The 23,888-nt window shown below is 36.5% G+C and overlaps 1 protein-coding gene across 2 annotated transcripts in view; it reads right to left on the bottom strand.

Moving 5' to 3' along the window:
* Positions 1-23,888, bottom strand: part of erbb4b (erb-b2 receptor tyrosine kinase 4b) — a 301,643-nt gene that overhangs the window by 136,574 nt on the left and 141,181 nt on the right. For both annotated transcript variants that reach the window (XM_079619307.1, XM_079619306.1), the window contains exon 2: positions 19,805-19,956. In XM_079619307.1, the coding sequence (XP_079475433.1) occupies positions 19,805-19,956 (152 nt within the window). The remainder of the gene's footprint in view (positions 1-19,804; positions 19,957-23,888) is intronic.

Below are 23,888 nucleotides of genomic sequence, written 5' to 3' on the forward strand. Positions count from 1 at the left end.
AGTATGAATATGCATAAGATCTTCTGCATAGAAATTAAAACGCTAAATGAAGTCATTGTTCATTAGTTTAACCCCTTCAGGCGGCATAGAAACGAGAGAAACGTGCCCTGTGAATGCATGGCCCTGTCATATTAATTCAAAATAATTACAAAATGATAAGAGAGTTTTTCTCATTTTCTCAGAGTATTGCTCATTTAGTCATACAAACTAATTTTAGCTGTTTGTCATAGATCTGTGTTATGAGGATGAAATTGTACGTCTTATTAGACTAAATTGGGGAGAAATAAGCTTTACTTTAATGCCTATTTTAAATCTATACACATGTTAGCCATTACGATGTCTTTGCTGCTTTCCTTTCCATTTGCAGGCATTTATTTCATTATCTTTAACAATATCAGAAAATTAATTTCAATAAATACAGCAGTCATAACCACACACACTTACACACACACACACATATATATATATAGGCCTATACAGTATATATATATATATAAGATTTTGCATGTTACGTTTCTTTCATCAATAATTTTCATCAACATAATTTTATTGTCACTGACAAAAACGAGATGACTACATAATTTTTGATGACAAAATCTACAATATTTTCAAATCAGAACTACTCTCTTTGCATGGTAGTTGTGCACGATTGAATTGGAACGTACCAATCTACCGAGCCGGTCATAAGTCACACATGCTGCATGTCTTATAAAACGTACAACAACTAAAACCTACACAAAAGCTAAAACAATTCAGATGACTAAATCTAAAATGGCATTTTAGTCAAAAGACGATAACTAAAACTAGATACAAATTTTCTGTCAAGATGCTATCTCAGTATGTTTCATTTAGTTAGCACCTGTGTCTCACTTTTTTTCTAACATTCCTTCTAAGAAATAAAAACAGGCACAAGTGTAGCCATAGGCTGCATCTGGAAGAGCATACTTCATACTAGTAGGCGAAAAGCAGTAGCGTATGTGACATAGCATTTCTGAATTCACAGCACTCATAAAATGAGTAAAGGCAAAAAGTACCAGGACGACCTACTACTTCCAGCTAAACTGTGAAGTGTACTTCTGATGGACACGTTACTATCCCATGAAACCAGAAGAAAGCATTTGTGAATGGCAGTGAAGTATTGCAAGTGATGCTGGTAGGTCACATAACAGGGACAACATGGCGAATGCAGTACATCTGAATTACATTCATACCACACACATTCATTATAGATCGACAGTGCTGGGTAGTAGGCCTAACTGATTACATGTAATCTGGATTACAAAATCAGATTCCAAAAATGTATTACTTATAATTAGATTCGATTACATTTTAAAATACTTGTAATCAGACTACAGTTATTATTATTGTTTTATTACACGATTACACGTTATTCTCACAATGGAAGTACATTATTCATAATTCAATGATTCGCCCGACTGCCTCTTTTTTTATCTTTCAAATGTTCCTTTCTAAAAAAGCCTAATGCTTATATATGTTCAGAAGGTTTGTGGAATTACACACACAGACCAGCCACTAGTCAAAACTGAGACCAACAAAACTTTTGATTACTGGATTTACAGAAATCATTTCTCTTTGAAGTGTCAACATTGCAACATTTCATATCCAATCATCTCCTTTAACACATTCATTATGATTTGATTTATCACTCAGTGAGTCATTGAACAATTTATTACTGTATTTAAAAGGCTTTTGTCTGTCAACAATAAAATGTCTAAAAAGTAAAAAAAAAAAAAAAAAAATTAAGTTCATGGTTCTCTGATATCAGTTAATGGTCACATGACATGACATACATGTAAACATTTAAAATATATTTTTTTAGCATGTGTTTTATTTAAATTGTTATTTATTTAAATTGTATATTTTTATGATTTAATTACTTAATAGCTTTTCATTAAACACACTGATTCCTACAGTTCCTTCACAACCCACAATTTGGGAAACCCTGATGTAATGTAATATTTAATGCACTTCATGCTGTTGACCAAAGAATGGGATATATTTGATTTCTCTTTGTATTTTTATATCAATATGGAACAATTATCCTATTCAAATCAACGTGATAAATTAAAAGTAATCTATATCAAGAAGTAGTACGATTATATTACCTTAACTCTATAATGTAGTGGATTACGTGTTGTATAATTTAGAATCAGTAACCGGCTACAATTTGTAAGTAATCTACAGCACTATATATAGAACATACTTTATTAGCGGACATAAAGTAATTACTTATACTCATTCAAAAGAATGCAGCCAAACAGTAGGCCTACAGAGCAATGAACTGAATATATGTATAAGTAAATCAGATAATTTGGTCTCGTAATTACTAACTTAATACATTATTTAATGATATGAAGCTTTGCTCTTTTCTTAACATTAGTCTTCTCTACAACTAAATTCCAGCAGTAATCCATCGTGGTCCTCTCCAGTATGCCAGTCTTTTTTTAACAGCTGCCACTAATGGGAGACAAGACAGTAATGCATCTGAGGTCAAAACCATCTGTCCCAGTATCACCTGCAACTTAGCTGTCCCCATTACTGTAAAGACTGTTGGGACGTAACCCACTTTAGCTCATGCACTTCTGAACTTGTAACTCAAACAATAGAAGTTATTTTAAATAACATATAGGCTATAATGAAAACGAATACATATGTTTAACCTTACAACATTTGCTCTGCTAATAACTATGCGGTGTGAGCTGCTGTAGCACACTTGCTAACGCTAACTAGCGATAGCCAGAAGCTAAGAACACCTATTGGTAGGTGTATTAAGACTATTAGTTCAAAATTGCTGGTTTGTAAATTGATTCACCGGCTTTTTAAAGTACTCAAAGGGAGGGATGTTTCCTGTGTGGATGGCTGATGATCTGAGAGCTAATTAACCTAACCTCTGTTGTGTCTTTCTTAGCCAATCATTACCACTGCTGAGGTGTTTTCAGATAGAGTGTCAAATCATGCTGAGATATTGGCGAGCCCAGTTTTTAGCTTCACCGCTTATGCCGCAGGGTTGTTATCCTGATGCCTAGAGAATGGTTCTGTTTAATAGATGCAACAGTGATATTAGCTACTGATAGGTTTTGTTTAATAAAAGAGTTGGTGAGAGTTTGTCTCTCTGTTCTTTCTAGCTGTCAGAGACAGACAACAAAGACTACTGGGAGAATGCCCGGCATTTACAATAGATTTCCCTCAAGAAATCGGCTTGCAAACTCTTCTGAAGCATCTACATAGGCCTAACTGTTTATCTGCCCTTGTGCCACCCTAGAAGAGAAAAAAAGTGAGCTTTTCGACTCTGTTCGGCACACACACACACACACACACACACACACACACACACACACACACACACACACACTCTCTCTCTCTCTCTCTCTCTCTCTCTCTCTCTCTCTCTCTCTCTCTCTCTCTCTCTCTCTCTCTAACAGCAACAAAGCAGCCATAAGTCATTCATTTACAATGAGAGCAGTGCATGATGGGGCCAAAAGAGCAAACATTGATACATGATTCTGAACACAACAGCACAGAAACTCAATGTGGTCATTCCTGTAATGTAGTACATATTGAAGTCTGCAACGATGTAAATTTTAAAAATTATTTCCATAAAGGGGTAAAGCAGACTTTCAGAAATATGTTCTGGTCAAGATTGTGGACATAAGCTTCAACGGCGACTCATTTACACAATGAAAATGAAGAGAATATGCCCGTTAGGAATGAAAGCTAGTCATTTTTTTTCAGTAAGGGGCTGAGAGTTATCAGGGTAGATATGTTGATATTATCATACAGTTTCTGCTTGATTAATGCTGATGTTTGTGTTGTGGATGCTTAAAAGAGTTACTTCCTGAAGGATGTAATCAATTAACTTTTTTTATTAGTTTGTTTTTGGGAAAACATGATTACTAATTAAAACAACATTCCCTAAAAATGTTTTGACTGCATAAAGGCATAAAAAGGGGGGCTACATTGCTTGAAGTGTTCCATTGTAGAAATCGATGCATAGCACAAAAACTAGACTACGTTGTATTAATTACTTTCAAAAAATCAATCCATGTTCAATTAATCACCATCTGTGGTCTTCTTACAAAAATCCAGCATGCAGAAGTTACAAGTTGCCTACAATGATGCAATGAGAATTTTACTCAAGGTTCCCAGAGGAGGGAGTGCTAGTCAGATGTTTGTATCTGTAGGAGTAACCACACTGAAAGCACTTTTAAGAAATGCAATGTTTAGGTTTATGCAACGTCTGGATGAGTCTACCAACAGTATCATGGTGACACTCTCAAATCCTTTTGTGAGCTGCTCCAGGTACACATCCAGACTGAGAGTGCATTGGCTGAAATGTCTGTATGTATTTTAATTTTTGTATTTGCTTTCTTTTTTTTTACTGTTTGTTTGCTTGTTTTTTTGTTTTTATCTGTCCTGTCTTGAGTCTGGCAAATAAATAAACTAAACTAATTGTGATATTATATAGTTTCCCCCCCATCTTTTTACAAACATTTAGTCTGATATTTGATCTACTATTTCCATACATTTATATTGGGGCATGAAAATGTGCTACATAAGTAGGAATGACCAGTGGCTTCCAGTGATTTGATCACTGTCAGGATGAATGCTCCTTTACACAGAGCCAGGTTGCACTTTTACATTACCAATCTTTAATTCGATGAGCTTGTGCTCACCTTATAGAGAGTTGATGAGGCCTGCTTATTGATCAGAGCACATGGAAAGACACAAAGTCTCTATTGCTCTCTATATTGATTTTTTTTGGCTGTAATACAGGTTCAGTAACAGTTTGCTGAAACACAACCACTCTCTTGGGTTCAAACAGAGGGAACAGAGTTTATCAGGTACCATGATCCAAGCAACAAAATGAAGCTAAAAAACAAACTTCTTATATTCATTGTGACATATTTACAATGGGTGCATTAGAAGTAATATATATATATATTTATATATATATATACAAAATAAGATCCAGGGCAGTCATGAATGCATGTCTACTCTTTTGAAAAGCGCTGTACCAAATTACAGTGACCCCAAAAAGTATTTGGACAATTAAACCGCCATAAAAAAATACAAGCATGTCTTAACATTATATATCAAAATCTAAAAACAAATAGAATTTATTTTAAATAAATAACTAAGCAGGAAACATACATGTGTTTGGTTTTGTGATGGTGTCGCACGGCACGTTTCGGCACAGTCAATCGTTCCCTTTAAACAGTGTGCTCACCGTCCCTACAGGGGAATTTATGAGCTTTCCTGAGAAAAGCTCTCTCGCCCAGGCAATAAATTCAGGCCCGCATCCATTCAGAGGTCTAAGGCATTATCATCAAATTTTCTAAAGGTTGCAATGCTGTCAGAACTCCGTCCGGCCGCATCCAGATTTACAGGCGGCTCTGGAAATAACTGGCTTTTCAAACGCACATTACTCACACAGCCACTTCACTTTCCCGCTCGCTCGTTTTTTTTTGTTTTTTTATCATTATTTGAATTTGACTACTTATGAACAAAAGAAGAAAGAGAATGAACAATTTGCTTTTCATTGCTATTCGTGCCTAAAACGATACAAAACGTCTATAATTACCCAGCTCTGACTGTATTTATGAGGGGAAGATGAAGTCCTAACACTGGTGCGGGGAGGAGCTGGCACGCTCTGTGACAATGCTTTAATTTCACAGTAAAGGGCTGTAATTACACAACCGTTCTCTCTTGCGCTCCCAATTCCTCTTTTTCCCTCCCTTTCTCTTTCTTCCTGTGCCACTGTCCCCTCATTGGTTCCGTCGGCGCTCTTATCGGCCCTGCTGTCAGAGTGAGGAATATTAGTGCTTTAAAACAGCATCATTAGCTGATGAGCAATTAAATTAGTCTGTCGCCTCTATTTAAGGGAAGATCCGAGGAATGCGTCTTAATCCCCCCCTCTTCGTTCCTGCGAAGTACCCTTTGTTTTAAAAATTTGCAATGAAAGGGGACGGCTCTCGTATTGAACTCTTTTAGCCAGCAGGGCGGCATGCTACTTGAGCTGAATATATCTGCGGCTCGTTCCATCTCAATTATAACCCCGTTGATTAGCCCAGGTGCCGCGCCACTGACTCATGCTCCCACAAATCAAAGTGAGGTTACCGGGTGTCCTCGGGACTCGGGCCAACTACAGTGAGAGAAACGCACAGCAGCTCCTCACTGGATTATAGTGCTTGCAAGGTGAGCACTGTATTGAAATCCCTCATATGTATTTTAGTTCTTCTGCTACACTTTTTCTGAAGTAAATTCATCGCCAACACCTCCATTCAAACTTATTTTGGGGATCATTTCCACCCTAGACTGCTAGTTTACTTTACACTTTATTATCTATTCCGTTTTCCATAGAACATAATTTTGCTTTTGGCACTGGAATAAAAAATAAACAGACATACAGTATATCATCCGGTAACACTTTATTTGAAGGTGTCATTGTTACAGTGTAATTATATATTTAAGTACTGAGTAATAATAATGAACTACAAGTACATACTATAGGGTTAGGGTAGGATTAGGATTAGGTTTTGGGTTAATTGCATGTAATTATGCATAATTTACTATTATTACTATGGTAAGTACATGTAACATTTGCAACAAGGACACTCTACAATAAAGTGCTACCTATCATTCTTTAGTGCCGTTGCCAAAGACAAGTTTCCACATTATGGAAAAATGAATGAAAAATAAAGTGCAAAGTTTAAAAATATATTGTGCACAGAGTTAAAATTATAGACAAAAAAGTAGGAGTTGATAAATGCATACTATTTATAAATAAATAAATAAATGTATTAATTAATGATTCAATGAATGAATCAATGAAAATTGAGATTAGATTTATGAATTCCCAGTTATGATATCCTTGTAATATTAGCATAGAGAAATTAGTAATTGAGTTTTATCACAGAATGCATTGCAACCACTGGCATTTACATCAAAAACATGCCAATCTAACCAGTGGTATAAAGTCTTCAAGGAATAGCTCAAAGTTTTCAAGAAAAACTTGGAAAAGTCACAGAAATGTGTGTATTGAAAAATATAATATAAATAATCCTAATCCAGTAATCACAAATGGCTGTTTAAGGAATGAATTAAAGCTGTGGGAAGCCAGATTAGACACAGTAAAAGTGGTCTATACGACTTCTGTGCTAAGTCTCCTGAAGCCATATGATAGCTTTGTGGGAGGAACAGGATGAAATTATGGGGGAGGGATTATCAATGAATAGAGATTGGAGCAGGTAGGAGCACAGGGATATTTCTATGTGATTTTTAGCCCACACATGCTCAGGGACGAGGAGTGTGAGAAACGGCCCGGGCAGAGCCTGTGCTTTTTTGGTGAACTTGATTAATGGCTACACTAGTCCCTAGTTAAAGCCATAATTATAGCCCAGCAATTGGATTTCAGAGGGTCCTCTCTGCAGAGAGAGAAAGGGCAACAGGAGAGAGGGGAATGTGTGGCGCTGTTGTTGTCCCTATTAAGCTGCAACAACACACAGGAGGCAGCCTCACAGGCAAGCACTGCACATGCTAACGCCTCAGGACAGAAACAGACAGAATGAGGGGAATTCAAAAAGAAAGGGCAAGATACAAACAAGGAGCAATAGCTGAGGAAATGATAAAAAGGCAGGAAATGGGAAAGATAAGCATTGAAATGAGGGCTGAAAAGACATGCAATCAGGTTACAGAGAAAGATCGGGGGAGGCCGGGGCTAGTTGTCACACTCCAGTAAATATTTCACAGGGTATGTTTTTTGTTTGAAAGTCTATGTTAGTCTTGGCAAAAAAAAAAAAAAAAACTGAAATTTTACACCATTACTGCCCAGAAAAAGAAAAAAAATTGTCAACTTGCCCCAATTGTGTCATTGCATAGGGTAACTTCACAAATATTCCATTAATCAAACTGTAAAATATTACACACACATATAAGTAACACTTATACAGGAAGAGTTTAGAAGGCTAATCTGTAAGGATGCTAACTGGAAACACTAAGAGATACAAATCTTCAATTTGTGGAAATTGTACCTTTTGTGACAAAATGCCCCAATAGCATTACACTGTATGGGGTAAGTTGTCACAATGGAATCGCGCCATTAATCAAACGGTAAAAATGATTATATTACATGTGTTATATTACATTATATAATACATATTAAATATTTACTGTTGAACCATTTCACTGTTTAAGCCATCCAAATGGTTATGTTGTAAAAATTAAATATATAAATAATAAAAAATATCAAACCATTGTTTCAACAAATACTGTAATTAATAAATGTATATAATTGAAAGCACATTTGACAAATATGATTCAAAACGGACTGATGTAAAATCCTGTGTAACCACAGTCACAGCTTTACTCATGAGCATAATTCTCAGCAGAAGACGAGTTATGAGTGACGTCTTCATTTGTTTTAAAATAAGTTCATTTGGCCAGCACAGGTCAGTAAATGTGACCGGCCCCTCAGAGGGCAATTTCACCTTGCCCCATGGCCCTTTTCTCACTCATTATTTTCAGCTACACGAGAAATTGGCCACCGGCTAATCAACATTCAGCTCTTCCAAGTGTGTTATTACACACAGCAATTGATGGATGGTACAATTACACCCAATGTCACTTAGCTAAATGGCTATGTAATTCTAATGAGTTCTTATTTAAACAGCCACTAGTTATTGTGTGAAAGTATAAGACAGGGAGGGGGGGTAAACAGACCGGACGACGCGTTGAGCCATTCGTTTACAAAAATGATTACGGCGAGGCTACATCGCACCATAGTTTAAGGAGAATAAATGACATTTTAATCTCTCGAATAAACATCTCTTAAAGGCAGGTTAGTCCTTGGTTAAAAAACAGAGGCTTTCTCTCACATTCCCCCGCCTTAAAACAAGGTCAGAGGGACAAACGCAGACCAATCATAATTAAAGTCGAGCGGCACAAAAACCAAGCTTTCGCACTCAAGGACCCCTCGCTCTAATAGAAACAGAGGAGTGCCGTGGCTGAGGCCTAGCTAAAATAGCGTAAAACATGATGGATTCCCAGCCATCCCCGAGCCTGCCGTCTCTCCCAGTCACACACACGCACCTGTCTGACTGTCACCCTCTCTGCGGAGAGCCGGCCTGGCATGGACACGCCGCTCAGGCAGTCCTATCATGCGTCAGAGCGTGTCGCATCTGTTCAGCCCTCTTTCTGCAGGTATTAGTCTTCATTTCCATTGTTTACCCATTCTGTCCTTCCTCTGAAACTCCGTCCTCAGGGCCTCCTTCCACTGCTAGCTCCTTTATCTTGACTGCTATAAAACCAGTAAAACCCCCCAAAGAGGACATTCTTTCTTGTTACACAAGCTCAAATACAGAATTGTGTTTTTCTGCTTTCTTTTGGCACCTTTGGAGATTATTAATTTGAATACCGATCTGAAAAAAAATTATGGGTAATATCAATCACTGATCTTATTTAGATTCTTAAGACACGTTTATGGTCTTACTGTGCATGATTCATCAGTGCATGTTGGAAATCATTTATCAAAATGTAAAATTTCCTCTGAAATGACCTTCATTTTCAATTAAAGCATTATCATCTCAACTTGACTTTCACTCTCCAAGGTTCGCCTTTAGGTGATGGAGTAAAATAGACAAATTAAACAGTATGATCAATGCAGATTAATAGAATATAGTACATTATAATACAATACAATACAATACAATATAATATAATATAATATAATATAATATAATATAATATAATATAATATAATATAATATAATATAAATCATATAATATTTATATTTTAATTAAAAAAAATATAATAATAAGAATAATAATAAAATAACAAAATAAAATAGTTAAGTGAAAATTATTTAGTGGGTTTATTTTTAAGTGAACCCTTTCTTGGCAACCAAAAAAAAAAAAAAACTTGACTTTGTCTTGGACAAAAGCAATGGTGGAAATAGACTGCAGATTTAGTCTGACGTGATGAGTATAGCTCCCCCAACACAGCTCCAGAGAACCCATTAAAATCCGTCTCATAATATGAATGAAAATGCGGATGGGGGGGGGGGGGGAGGGGGGTGAATCTTCACTTAATTCCAGATGGCTTTGTTATCAGGAAGGAACGGTTAATAAAGTATGTTCAGCCATTATAAGCACGTTGAGCCTGACACGACCCATACTGAGAGCCCGGAGTGAGTGCTGCTATTGTGTAAATTGATTTCATTTAGCGTGCGAGAGTGGTCTAGTCCCAGATTCCCCCTCTCGCTAAGCAGAGCGGAGGGGAGATAGGACAGCGAGACGGCTAGCGTAAGTGCGGCCCCCGGACAGACTATTGTGGCTCCCTTGCTGCTTTTCCTCTCATACTCTTTATTCAATGACCGGTGTTCTGTTGAGATAAGAAACCAACACTTCTCCACCTCTTTATCTCGTTTCTCTCTCTTTCTCTTTGACTCTCTTTATCTGTCTGCTTCTCCTTTCTCTGGGATTGGAAAGTGTATATGAGAGACGTGAAGTGCTTGTCAGGTTGCGCTCTGTTGTGGTGGGTGTAAGACATCTCAGTTAACATGGAGGAAGTTCCTGCAGACTACAGCGGATCTTGTGCCCTTCACGACATGCCTCCGCTCTGCTGAAAGTCACCTTCGTGCACTTGAGGAGAGACTGGGGCTACTTGTCACACTTTGTTCTCCAGTGAATATTTCTCAGTATAGACATAAACTTGAATTCAAAAGTTTGGGGTCAGTAAGATGTTTTTGGTAACACTTTACAATAAGGTTCATTAATTAACATTAGTTGATGTATTAACTAACATGAACTAACAATGAGCATTCGTTACAGTATTTATTAATCTTTTTAAATGTTAGTTAATAAAATACAGCTGTTCATTTTCATGTTAGTTCACAGTGCATTAACTAAACAAATACAACCTTTGATTTGTATAATGTATTAGTAAATTATGAACTTAATATTAACTACGATTAAGCATTTATGCCATAGAAGTAGTGTTTATTCAAGGTAGTTAACTAATTGACCTTATTGTAAAGTGTCACAGATTTGTTCATGTTTTTGAAATAAAGTCTCATGTTCACCAAAGCTTAATTTAGCCTATTTGATCACAATGAAAAATATTAAACATTAAGACATTGATTAATGCTTAAAACATTAAAAAGTACATTAAAACAGTAATGTTTTACAGTAAAACATCATTACAATTCACAATAAAATAAAAATAAATAATTTATTCCTGTGATGGCAAAGCTGTATTTTCAGCGGTCATTACTCCAGTCTTCAGTCACATGATCTCTCAGAAATCATTCTAATATGCTGATTTGGTAATAACATTTCTTATTGTTATCAATATTGAAAACTGATGAACTTCTTAATATTTTTGTGGAAATTGTTTTGCCGTATAAATGGCACGAGAAATAACATTCGTTGTATAGGTACACACTTTCATGAGATCGGGCTGGAAAAAGATAATTGTTGTTGTTTAGATAATGTTGTTGGGATGTTTGAATTGGAATTATAAACGGTTCAATTACGTAAAAAGTAGCATACAAAAATGCTGGCCAATAATTTAAACTATATTAACGTTATAAATATGTTAAACTGAGTCCAAACCTCACAGTAATTGTATATTCACTGTGACAACTAGCCCCGGTTTATCCTATATCTTTCAACACCTGTCCCAGGATTCCCTTCCATTCCTGAGGATACGATCAGTGGCTAAAAAAAGTAAACAAATAAAATGAAATAAAAGCATGACATTATAAATCAGAGATGTTGTAATAGGAGGCTTATGGAGATACTTATTGATTCTGAATCTTGTAGTTTTTTACATGGAATACACCAATATTGTATGATTGTGATATTTAATAAATGAGACGCACTGAATACTCATGCTATGGTAATATGCAGACATAAAGGTAAAAAGAAAATCACGATCCTGGAAAACCCAGGCCAAATGATTGCAAAAGGAAATATTTTACAAACCTTTCTCAAATATTACAAAACATATAAACGAAATGGCAAAAATGTCATGTACAACAGAGATCCCAAATTAACAATCCGGATCAAGAATGGTTCCAACTGGACTGCACGCCATTCAATACACTGTAAATTAATATATATTTCAGTGCAACTATTCAAAAAGAGAAGCGTGATTAAACTACTTAAAATGATATGTAGCTTGCAGTTTGCAGACATAGTTTCAAAGTCTCTTCCTCAACAGTGGTGTGGTGTAAAGCAACAGTGGACCGCTGGATCTGACTGTAAGGTGTCCATCAGGGCTTGTAGCATCATTAGTGTGCACTGTGAGGAGGATGTGCCCTGACTACAGCTCATACATCTTCCTGACACACACATTCAGGACAGACCCTGTGAACTCCAGCCCTCCCAACTAAACACAGACCCAGCCATTATTAAACACATGACCAGCACAACCTCAGCATACTTTCCTGCTGTGAGGTTATGAGGGTCACACACACCACCTACTACATCATAGATGAGCGAACGACGACAACCTGGGCTGAGTTTCTAACTGAGACAAGATATGTAGAACCTTTCAACTTAAAAACATTTAAACTGCATTCAAGTTACTTTGAAATATTTAACCATATAGTTGAATAATTCAACCACATAATTCAACAGTCAGGATTCCCACTTTTCCATAAATTCAGCTGTGGTTACTAAGATAAAGACTATTAAAAACGGTTTGAATTAATACATTTATCATACAACAATACATGTATGGAAGCCTGGTTCCTCCTCAAAATAATAATACTAATAATTCAAAAGTTTTGGGTTAGTATTCTAATATAATATGCATCGACAATAAAGACATTCATTGTGTTATAAAAGGTTTCAATTTCAAAAGAAATGTTGTTCTTTTGAACTTTATTTTTTTAATTAAAGAATCCTGAAAAAAGGTATCATTGTTTCCACAAAATAAATAAATAAATACATAAATAAATAAAAATAATTAAAAGCAGAACAACTGTTGTACAACATTGATAATACTAAGAAATGTTTCTTGAGCACCATCAACTTCTTTATATACTGCAAGTGTACAAATGTCTTTAATATGGCAAAAAAAAAAAAAATCATCTTCAAAAGAGAAATCGGTTTTGAATGCCACCATATGCCAGATTTGTTTACTCTAAAATATGTTATTAGTACAGTACAGTGGAAATATTTGCCAGTCAAAACTAAAAACTGTTTGGGGAATGCACATTCTCAAATATCTGTAGAAAATATGTATAAAGTCCCCCTAGTCAATAATTTTATCCATTAAAACTCCTCTGATTATTTTTTTTTTTCCTGTAAAAAAAACAAAACAACTTTTCATTTTCAAGAATATGAAAATGAGCCCCGCCTCCACTCTATCATACAGACTCATCAACAAGTCGATGTATCAGAATGGTAATGCGCTATATGTAGTTTTAAGGAGAAAATACTCAGCAATGGTGTTGACTTATGATTTTGCACATGGTTTGTCTTAAAGAATATTAAAAATACCGCATAGACATATAAACAACTTTAAAAAACTTGATTTTCACCACAGAGGGAGTTTACGGAATGAAGAGGAAGGTTAAGAATCTTGGTAAACTTTATTTTCTGCCTTCTATTGGCCTAAAAAATATATCTGCTAGTCATCCACAAAAGAGAGATAAACCTTCTGCTGACAAACACAGACTGGTCCCAAACACACAGAAACCAACAATATAAACAAAATGCTATAATGCTTTCCTGTTACACGTGTGCTTGTCTCACTATATCACTGTCTCTTGTTTCATCTCAAACGCCTGCTCTTTCTTCCACACTGTCTCCTGAGGTGTTGTCGCTCTGCCAGAGCTGGACGACACTCATCATTACGGGAAGTGAGACATCCCTGACTGCAGCGCTGCTGTGTGTGCCGAGCCTTTGTGAATGTGAACCTGTGCTGACATTCGCCGTAGGCATGAGAAGTGACGAGACGCTGCAGTCGAGAAACAGGTCTCTCTCTTTTTACGTGCATGTGTGGAAGTGCTTATATTTCTTCTAAAACTCCATTAAACTGTGAGTCCATAAACATGAGCTAAAACGTTTCAGTGATTCTCAACTAGTTTTGCTAAAGGACACAGATTTTACATTATACTAAATGTACTTATCATACAAACGTAAATAAAAAAATTACGAAAATCAATATTAAGTATAAAATTAATGTTAATTAAATAATAAATTGCTTTATTGTATCTGACAGTCAAGATACTGATATTCTGTGAAAGTGGTCTTTTTCCCGTGTCCTCTAATTGCACCAATATTTGACTAATTATTCCCAAAGCAAATGAAATCCCCCTCCTCTCTTGCTCCTTCTCTCTCCTCCCCTTTTAAGCCCGTCTTCATGTCATATTAAAGTGATGGAAATGAACTTGAGAGTTTGCTAATTGCGATTGTCAATCCCATCCAGGCAGAGCTGAAAGACATGGACTCCTAAACACTTCATCAGTCTTCATTAATATTGAAGGGCACTGTGAAAACGTCTCTCGATCACAGCTGATCTAACGCAGCACGTGTGAAGCACTTCGCTCTGGAAAAACCACATTACCTGGGGTAGAACGTACATGAACTTCATTAATGTACATTTCTAGGAATTTAGAAACACTATTAGGGGTGTGACGGGATCTCGTGTCACAAGATCTTGCGATAATAAAATGTGACAATATTTCTGGTTGAGGTGAAAATCTGTCTCGCGATATCAGCAAGACTGAGTTGAGTTTGTAGCAAAACTTTTTACAGTGCTTGCATAATTGTTCTGTCTTTTATTTCATATGATAATTTATGCTCATGAGGTAGAACAATATTACCAAAATAATTGTTAGTGACAGAAATAGATTAGTTAAATTATAAGTAAAATACACTTGCATTGTTTTACATTTTGTGACTTTCAGTTGAATAAAATAATATTTTTCCAATCCCATTTTGTCACTGAAGAATTCTTAAATATAGCGTTTCTTAAAAATATTGTCTTGTCTCGTTCTCCTCAACGCAATATTGTGTATCGTCTCGTGTTTCGTCACACACCAGGCCTAAACACTATTGCAACTGATTTTTGCTCAGTTATACGTTTCCAATGTAAAAAATATACTTCATCCTATTTTTAATTTAGACTTTCAATGTACAAGGTACATTAAGTATTTACATCACTTCATATTACCAAACTAACACACAAATAAAATTGCTCTCATTATTTTTAATTTCTTTTGTCCATTTCATCATAATTTCTTTTTTTTTTTCCTCACAGACATCACAGTCTTTTATTTGAAGCAATATATAACAATTGCTTTAAACAACTATGCGCAAAACTCAATCAACTATAATCAGCTGCTGTTGAATTTGAAGCTGAAAAGTTTATAAGGTTCTATTTCTACAATATTTAGGCAGTAGGTAGTATATGTAGTTTGCTAGGCTTTTAGAAAAAGCCAGTGAGTCATCCATTACCAAACAAAATAAACCAAAATGATTTATTTTCAAATCATTTGTACCATTATTAAAGTTTATGGAAGTAAATTGTATCTCATCATCGTGAGACATGTTGTATATTCTCAGGGTTGAATGGAGAACCAAGTATTCACATCCCACACAACAACGGCTGCTTAGACAGTATTTGCCAGGAAAACAATCCTAAAATGTTCTCTATTTCAAGGTAAGTTTGATTTGAATCAATATCTAGAGTCAGTAAACAAATAGGAAAGTTTCTAAGAAGTGGAGGTGAATGTTTCTGAGAGTAGCAACCTTCGGCCCATCCAAGCTCAGAGACGCCTCGGGCTGAGAAAAACAATGGAGGACACTGAGATCCTTTCCCTATGCGATTGTTTTATTTAGAATTTGCTTATATAAGACATAAAACAATCAGAAGTCACTCAGAATTGTAGTCCATACAGCCTTGTATGGTAATTCAATAAAAACAAATGCAGATTTGTATATATATATATATTTACATTCAAAAGCTCTCAAGACACTTTAATTCACATGTTTGCATATACATTTGACGGAACTACTGGTTTGTTAAGAATTAACATAATATTAATGAATGACTTTTTAAATACTGCTAGCAATGTTTTTATATACGCCAACTCGAAATCTGCAAAATGTCAGAGACAGTTGAAAACTGGTGACCCTTTAGCAAAGTCACGTCAGCGCTACAGTGCCAAAACACAACTCCCGATCACTTCAGTTCAGGATCTGGAAGCTATTCTAGGAACATTGCTTGTTTTGGGAAGCCACTGACTAGATCAGACAACATTAGGAGAAAATAAGGAAAACACATAGAAAAGGAAAAAAAGAGGCAGTCAATGAGGAAAAAGAGACATGAAATTAAAAAGAAGAATAGTTCTGGTCCCTGTCAGGGCTCCATGGCAACACCGTATATCCAGTAATATTTCCAATCAGACCTCACACTCCAGGCACTCTGCAGTATCTAATCTTCAGCCTAATGACATGCTGCCTTGTGGAAATATTTACGCTTTCCTCTTGGAAATGATAACCGGTTATTAACTCTATATCGGCTCATTAAATCCTGAACTAAGCATATAATGCATTATTTGCGGATGGAGGGTCGAAAGACGACCTTATCAAAGATTCTTGCAAGAAGGTGTCAGTAGCTGGATTTCCATCCAAATGTTTTACATTTATTTAAATGTATTTCAGAAAATTTGACAAAAGAGAATGCAAAACATTTAACTTTATACAGTAGCACAGTGTTTGCCAACTTATGGAACACGTTTCCAAATAATGAAAATACGGCATCTGTTTTGCAAAAAGAACATTTCTGTCCAGTACCTTTAACTCCACCTCAGCCTAGCGCATAAACCTTATGGCAATTTTGAGAGTTTATGCGAATATCAAGCGTTTAAACAAATTTAAAATGCGCATAAATGGGATGGACAACCAGCAACTGTTCACATGGACTGAACGTCCATGCGAAACATCTAACTCTGAATTGCGATGTAACCTTTGCCTTTAAAAGAGAAATGTGGAATTTTTAAGAGGGCAGAATTACAGTTATTCATCAAATAGAGGGTTTAATTCATCAGCCCTGAAGGCACGAGAAGATGAACTCTGTTTACCACTAAAGCTATTCTGGCTGTTTTGGAAGCGGCCATCAATCTCCAGCTATCTTTAAAAAAGAAAGCATCAGTTTCAATCACCCAAGAGACGGCTAGTCAACTGCTGAAAAGATTTCTCTTCTCCTCCTTGTCTCTTCAAGGTGAAGTTTCCCCAACTGACGTGAAGACCCTGGGGAAGCGTGATATTAATGCTTTAAAATATTAAAAATCCTACCAAAAATACACATGTGACTCCACTCTTTGGCCCTGCTGTTGTTCTCAATTAACAAGTTCAATTAACCTGTGCAACTGAGGCCTCTAGATACACCAAGACCTCATTGGCCTACAAAGATGGCAGTCTAAATGTTAAAGCATTTTCCTACAAGTGATTTTCGCTGTGCTCTATCATCCCCTATGGTGCGGCGAAATAAACATGGACCGGAATTGTTTTTAGATTGATGTCTAAGCACAGAATGTTCTTCTCCCTAACCATCATCCTATTTAGCCTGAGCAATAATACGACTCTGTTTATCAGCGCTTTTATTTTGATACTAGCGATTGCATTGGCCAATTACCTCAGCGGGAGGCCAGTGTTTGCCCTGCACAGTTGAACAGTTTTCCTGACCTGCGGGGTGGCATTGTGTGTTTTTGCGGCAAGAAGGACAATTAGTAATGCAAAACTCTGTCCACTCTGAGGAAAAAAGATGTGATGGACCTACAGGGCTGGCATCGGACAGGACAACTGGATATGATGTCCTTGGCCCTGTGATGAAGGGAGTCCACAAAGGTCATCTTAGTCAATCTATATTTGAGTCTTCAAAGCAATAATTCTCCACAAAACAAAAATTCTGACATTATTTATTCACCCTCATGTCATTACAATTTTTTTTTCAGTCTATACATAAAGATCAAACTGACCACATCTTAAACTTAAAAAAAGGAGTTTCATACAAATTTGTGTGCTATATTCAAAGTCTACTGAAGCCATAGATTAGCTTTGTGTAAGGAACAGACTGAAGTTTAAGCCTTAGTCATTGAGTGTGTAAGATAGACTGAAGAACCAAATCCGTCCAATTAGTGAATGAATCATTCAACTTGGTTTTGTGAACCATATACATTGAAATTGTGAACAATTCAATGAACAATGAACAATTCAATCATGAATTGAACACTGCTACTTCAGTGAACAAATCATTCATACTGTTTTTTTTTTTCAAATGAATGTTCAGATCATGGGCAAATCATTTTTTTTAATATATATAATCTGTTCATTGGATCAATTAATACAGTTCACAAAACGTACATGAACGATTTGATCACTGAAGTAGAATTGTCTTAATGAGTGAATTGTTCTTTTGAGTACATTTTTTCAATGAATCATTTTTCAAATGAAATCGATTGAAATTGGTCTTAAAGTTAGGCAAGGGATGTGTGAGAGCCAGCAATGTGTTCACAAGCAAGTTTAGAAAGCCTTGCTAGTCACGTCTGAACACACATTAGACACACAATATTTACACCTGTGTTCTTCCTGAGGAAAAGATCCCTGACCTTTCTTGGACTACCCATTATCCTCATCATGTTACGGGCTGCAATGTGGAAGATAGGGCTGTTGTGGTGGGGGGGGAAGGTGAGCAGTGAAGTCTGACTCCCATCTAGCTCTTTTTTTTTCTTCACTAGTGGTGTTTTTGTCATGAACAAAGCAATGTCTAATCTTTTAAGTGAACAAATCGTTTTTATTCACTTCCATGCACTTACAACTCAGAAATATCTCCTGTCACAGGATTTATTTGGTTACTTTTTTCTGACTTCAAAGACTTCATATACAAATAGTATATAAGTGCAAGTAGCATATCATTGGTTGGACCAACAGAATGAATATGCCCTTCACTGAACTACTTGGACGAGACAGAGGCATACTTGTACTACTCTAGCATGCTACTCTTATTATTTCTGCCATATGCTTTCCTGATTTCAACCTTAAAGTGAAGTCAATGAGACATCTTGTCTGGAAAATGAACTAAATGAACTGGGACAGGTCATTTGCAAACGAAATGAACAAAGAAGCTACCTCTTTTGTGAACACGAATCTGAACAAAAAGGTTGCTGATTATGGATTGATAAAAAGAGATATCAAAAATCCCCTCAGTAAAAACATTTAACTCTAATACCGGTAAGTCAACAAAATGAAACAATTTTTAACCTGGCTTTGTCCAATGTTCATATTTCTGCTCTTGAAACGTATGTGAATGTATATTTAAAAACATTTCAGAAAACCTGTAATACAAAACAATTGCCATAATGTACTGTGATTAATCAACTGGGGAAAAAATAGTGAAATATATTAGTTAAAATGTTTACACTGTAGTGTCTTACTTTAAAAAAAGAAGGTGCAGAGTGTGACCTTATTACAACCGTTGCAGCGTTGGTAGACATTTTATATGCACAAAGTTTTTTGCTTTACAGTAACCTAACAAACTGAACTCTGATGCCAAGCCAGGCAAATCAAGTATGGTCATTTAGTATTTAGGTGCTATGTGAAAAAAATCGCGCAAATCACGCCGGCGTGATTGCCGACCCTAGAGGGTTAAAACCGTGAACCTTTGATATGGCACAGAATATTAGGACACTATGGAAAACATAAAATATGAATATGAAATCTGAGATGTCATGTGGGGAATGGCCTGTAATGGCTCACACAAAGAACTTACCCTAAGAAAGGACAGGTCACGGCTGTGGTCGATGCTGGTGATCTCCAGGTTACCCATCACCACCTCGCAGTTCTCGTAGTATTTACGAAGGGTCCGATACTGCTGGTCCAGGTCTGACAGAGTACTCAGCTTATTCTCTGTGCCAGTACATACTGCAAAAAAATAAAATAAAAATAATGACATCTTGATGTAAACAATATGCAGGAACTGCTTGGTGCTTCATTCCACCCAGCAATGCAATTCAATCATGCCTGAAGACAGACAAGGAGGCTCAAGCCCCAGACGGACAACTTGACAAGTAATTAAACAGAGCCATTTCTGCTCATCAAACACCTTGCGCCAATCAAAGATATTTGCCATCTGTTGCATCAGCTGGCAGTGCCTTTGAGCCAAGAGTGTAACCCTCCCTCTCACGCCTCACTGAACCACTGTCACAACATCCACGAGCAAATCCACGCCTATCCCATGCCACCCACTCTCTGCCCACCAGAAAGACAACGAGAGAAAGGGGAGTCAGCACATGCATTACGACGCCATGTGATTAGACTAACTGACAATGCAGCTATACATCTTCCTTTTATACTTGATATACTACATCTGTTTGAATAATGTTATGCTACTGTTGAGCTGAATCTCAGGAATGAGTCACAAAGAAATACATTTCCCAGAGTGCACCAGCAGCAGCAAACCAGCTGCTTGTCATTGTCACTGATTTGGCGCACCTGTTAAGGCATTGAGTTCCTCAGTCATTCAGACAAACACACTTCAGAGAGAAGACACTCCAAGTTCACTCGTAGGTTCAGTCCAAAGACGCCAATGGTTGGTTGTAATGTTTATTTATTTTCATGGTGTTTGAAATAATGGTTTTCCATTTAAAAGGCTTAAGTAGTTAATTCATCATTAATTCATTTTAAAATGTTGAAATTTATAGGTTGCTATTGTAACTGTCTGCTATTGTAACTATGTGTACTATTGTAACTGTGTTCTCTGTCTTTAAAGGTTTACAACCTAATTCACTGAACAGATAAATCAGCTGACAAAGAACCAGAAAAAATAAAAGTGATTGGAGTTGGAAATTTGAGTTGTCCTTGTGTCCTTTGGACGTTGAACAAGAGGAGGAACTTGACAGCTACTCTCTTATATGCAAGAGCAGAGACCGTATTCATCAAGTGCTCATTAACAAACTCACGCAGAATGAAGCGGGGGTGGCGGCTTCATGTAGAATAAATACTTTTTCTAGGCCACATCTGCAAGCCTTCAATTTAAAGGAATATTTGACCCACAAATCAAAATGTTTCCATCATCTACTCACCATTTACTTTCCATGCTTTTAACCACTGTGACTGAATAATAGCCTGGTTAACACCAAACTCTTCTCAGTTGTAACTGAGAGTGGGTCTAGGAAAAGTTAATTCACAGCCCATTTCCAAAGGGCCGTCACCAATGGACGTCGCTCAAATGCCTTTGGGCGCAATTGGATATAGACCTAAAACCAATCAGAGCGATCGTCATCGCGTAAAGTGCCACGATTTGGAAGGATTAGAAATGGGCTTGAATGGGCTCTTGCCAAACTGACTTGCAGACCAAATCTAAATATGCCGGAAGTTTGTCTGGGTTTTCCCAGGCTAACTGGATCACTGAGTTGAACTTCAAATCAGTATGATTCATGATTAAATCTTCGAGACTAGACTGCATTTCTTAAAATCAGTGTAACCCTATTGTAGAACCATCGGCACCAATGTTCTCTCAGCTTAGCTCACAATGCATTTGAGAACTGTTTTGTGAACTGGCTCAAATGAGTAATTGAAAAGAGTTGACTCAAAAGAACACATAATTTATAACATCTTCACTTCTCAAACATACTGGGGAGAGCTAAGTTAGATGTCCAGTATTTCAGTAAATCACAACGTTAATTTCAATGTGTTCTATAATATGGATTCAGAAGTCTTGAAACATGGACTGGATTTATTATGTTTTATGGTGCTTTTGCATCATTTTAGAAGCTTGAAAGCTTTTTTTTTTAAAGGAAGAACGAACGGCACTACAAGAACATGGGTTTAAGTAAATGATGGCAGAATATATATATATTTTTTTTACTTCAATCACACTGGTCAAAAGTAAAAAAAAAAATCTTAGTTTAACCATTTTAACGAGGAACAAATTACTGAATGAACTTTAGAAAAGTATGATTAATTCTGATTTTGTGTTGTCTTTTTTAAAGACCTCAAAGCTCTAAAGTCTTCATTAGTAATCAAGACAAGCACATAACAACCTTCCAGTCTCCCTCAAATTAATCGGGGGTAGAAAAACAAAAATAAAGATTTTGAGAAGAATATAAAATGAAGAGAGATTGAAATACGTTGAGGTCAGGTGTTAGACTTGGGTCTTTTCAAAAACCCTCAACATGCATTAGAGAGACGGAGGTATTATGAAAGAAGCTTAGATGTAATAAACATTTATTGCACCCCGAGGGGCTCCGATGTGAGATTACAGGTGAATTGTGGGATATAATCTTGTTAGAGGGGATGTTCCTTTCTATACCATACAGATAACCCACCAACATCAAATTCATGAGGGAGTAAATATACTAAATATACTGTAAAAAAAAAAAAAAGTATTGTACAACCAAAAGGTTGGTGGTTTTTTTTTACCACCAACCTTAGAGTCCACCCAAAATTGAAAGTAAAATATTTTTTAATTTGTGATAATTTTCAATAAACTGCCTCTCTCTTTTCAGAGCAAGATCTACGTATAATCGCACTGATCTTTAGGAGCTAAGATGTGCTGTGTGTTCCAGCTAGGCACTTTATACACACACATGTTGTGTACACAAACCACAGGTAAACATCATGTGAGCATCACAGCATACTTGAGACTTATAGATTGCACACTTCTTTGCCACGGGCCACAGTAGACGTTAAAATAAAGCATGTCTTGCTTACAATCCCCCGCGTCTGTCTTTTTCAATAAAGAAGAACATAGTCATGCTGCCCTTCAGCAAACCTCCTCACTGACGCACACAGGCAAACAACACAAAGAAATGGCATCTTTATTTCTAGTTTATGCCTCTGACTGCAGCTTGATTGAACTGTCTTTTTAATTTTTGTTTTGGATCATAAATGATGGATTGGGGCATGAATCTCAGTTCTGAATTTTATGTTATAATCAATTAATGAAAGTATTTATAATCAATCTTTATGGTTTCACAAAGCTCATTGCAGTGCATAATGGGACTACCATAACCACCACTTCTCTTATAATTTAGCCAGAAGAAGGGATTTAAGAAGGCATGATGGCATTGTATATCCTTTAAAACAATCTAAGATGCCTTTAAATCCAGCTCATTAGATTTTGGAACAAAGCTTCTAGTAACAAATAAATGTGTTCATATGAGCAACTAATGTTTTCTACCACTTGCTTTTATATATTTTTTTACAAGGACATTATTTATCACAAAAGAACAAACTTGAAAAAGTGGACCTCCACAATAAGAGAATAGAACATGAACAGCTCTGAAGCACCGAGCCTTGAATATTTTTCATTCATTTTTGCAGACATATGGTATTTGCAGAATAGATTTAAAGACCTCTGCAATACACACACTCAAAAACCAATCCTTTTTTTAGATGAATCGTTTTAAAAGACACTGTTAATGCTGCTTTGTAGCTTCTGCAGTTTTTTAAACAAACATTTTCTAGACTGAAAATGGGTAGCTTTGAAACATTTTTATTTAGTGCTTTGTGTATTAATTTTCTTACTACAGCAGCACGCTGGAGCGCACCTGATTCAATCCCACCACATGTCTAATGTGTTTCATCAAAGAAATAAAATGCTCTCTTTCCTTACTCAGTCACAGATACACAAACAAAACTGTTTATCACCCCCCCCCCCCTCCCCCTCACCCCATAGCTCTAACTCCTGCCGGCCTTGCATTTGTCAGGAAGGTGTGTGTATATCCAACATGACCGGAATACATAAAGCCCATCCTTATCACTGGGACAGTGAAAGATGCCTCTAAACCTGCGTCTGAAAGGTGCAGCCTCCATGGGAATCTAAACAGCATCCCAGCACCCGTTTCCTTTAG

The sequence above is a fragment of the Phoxinus phoxinus genome, assembly GCF_949152265.1.
Source record: "Phoxinus phoxinus genome assembly, chromosome: 7".
Classification (NCBI taxonomy): Eukaryota; Metazoa; Chordata; class Actinopteri; order Cypriniformes; family Leuciscidae; genus Phoxinus; species Phoxinus phoxinus.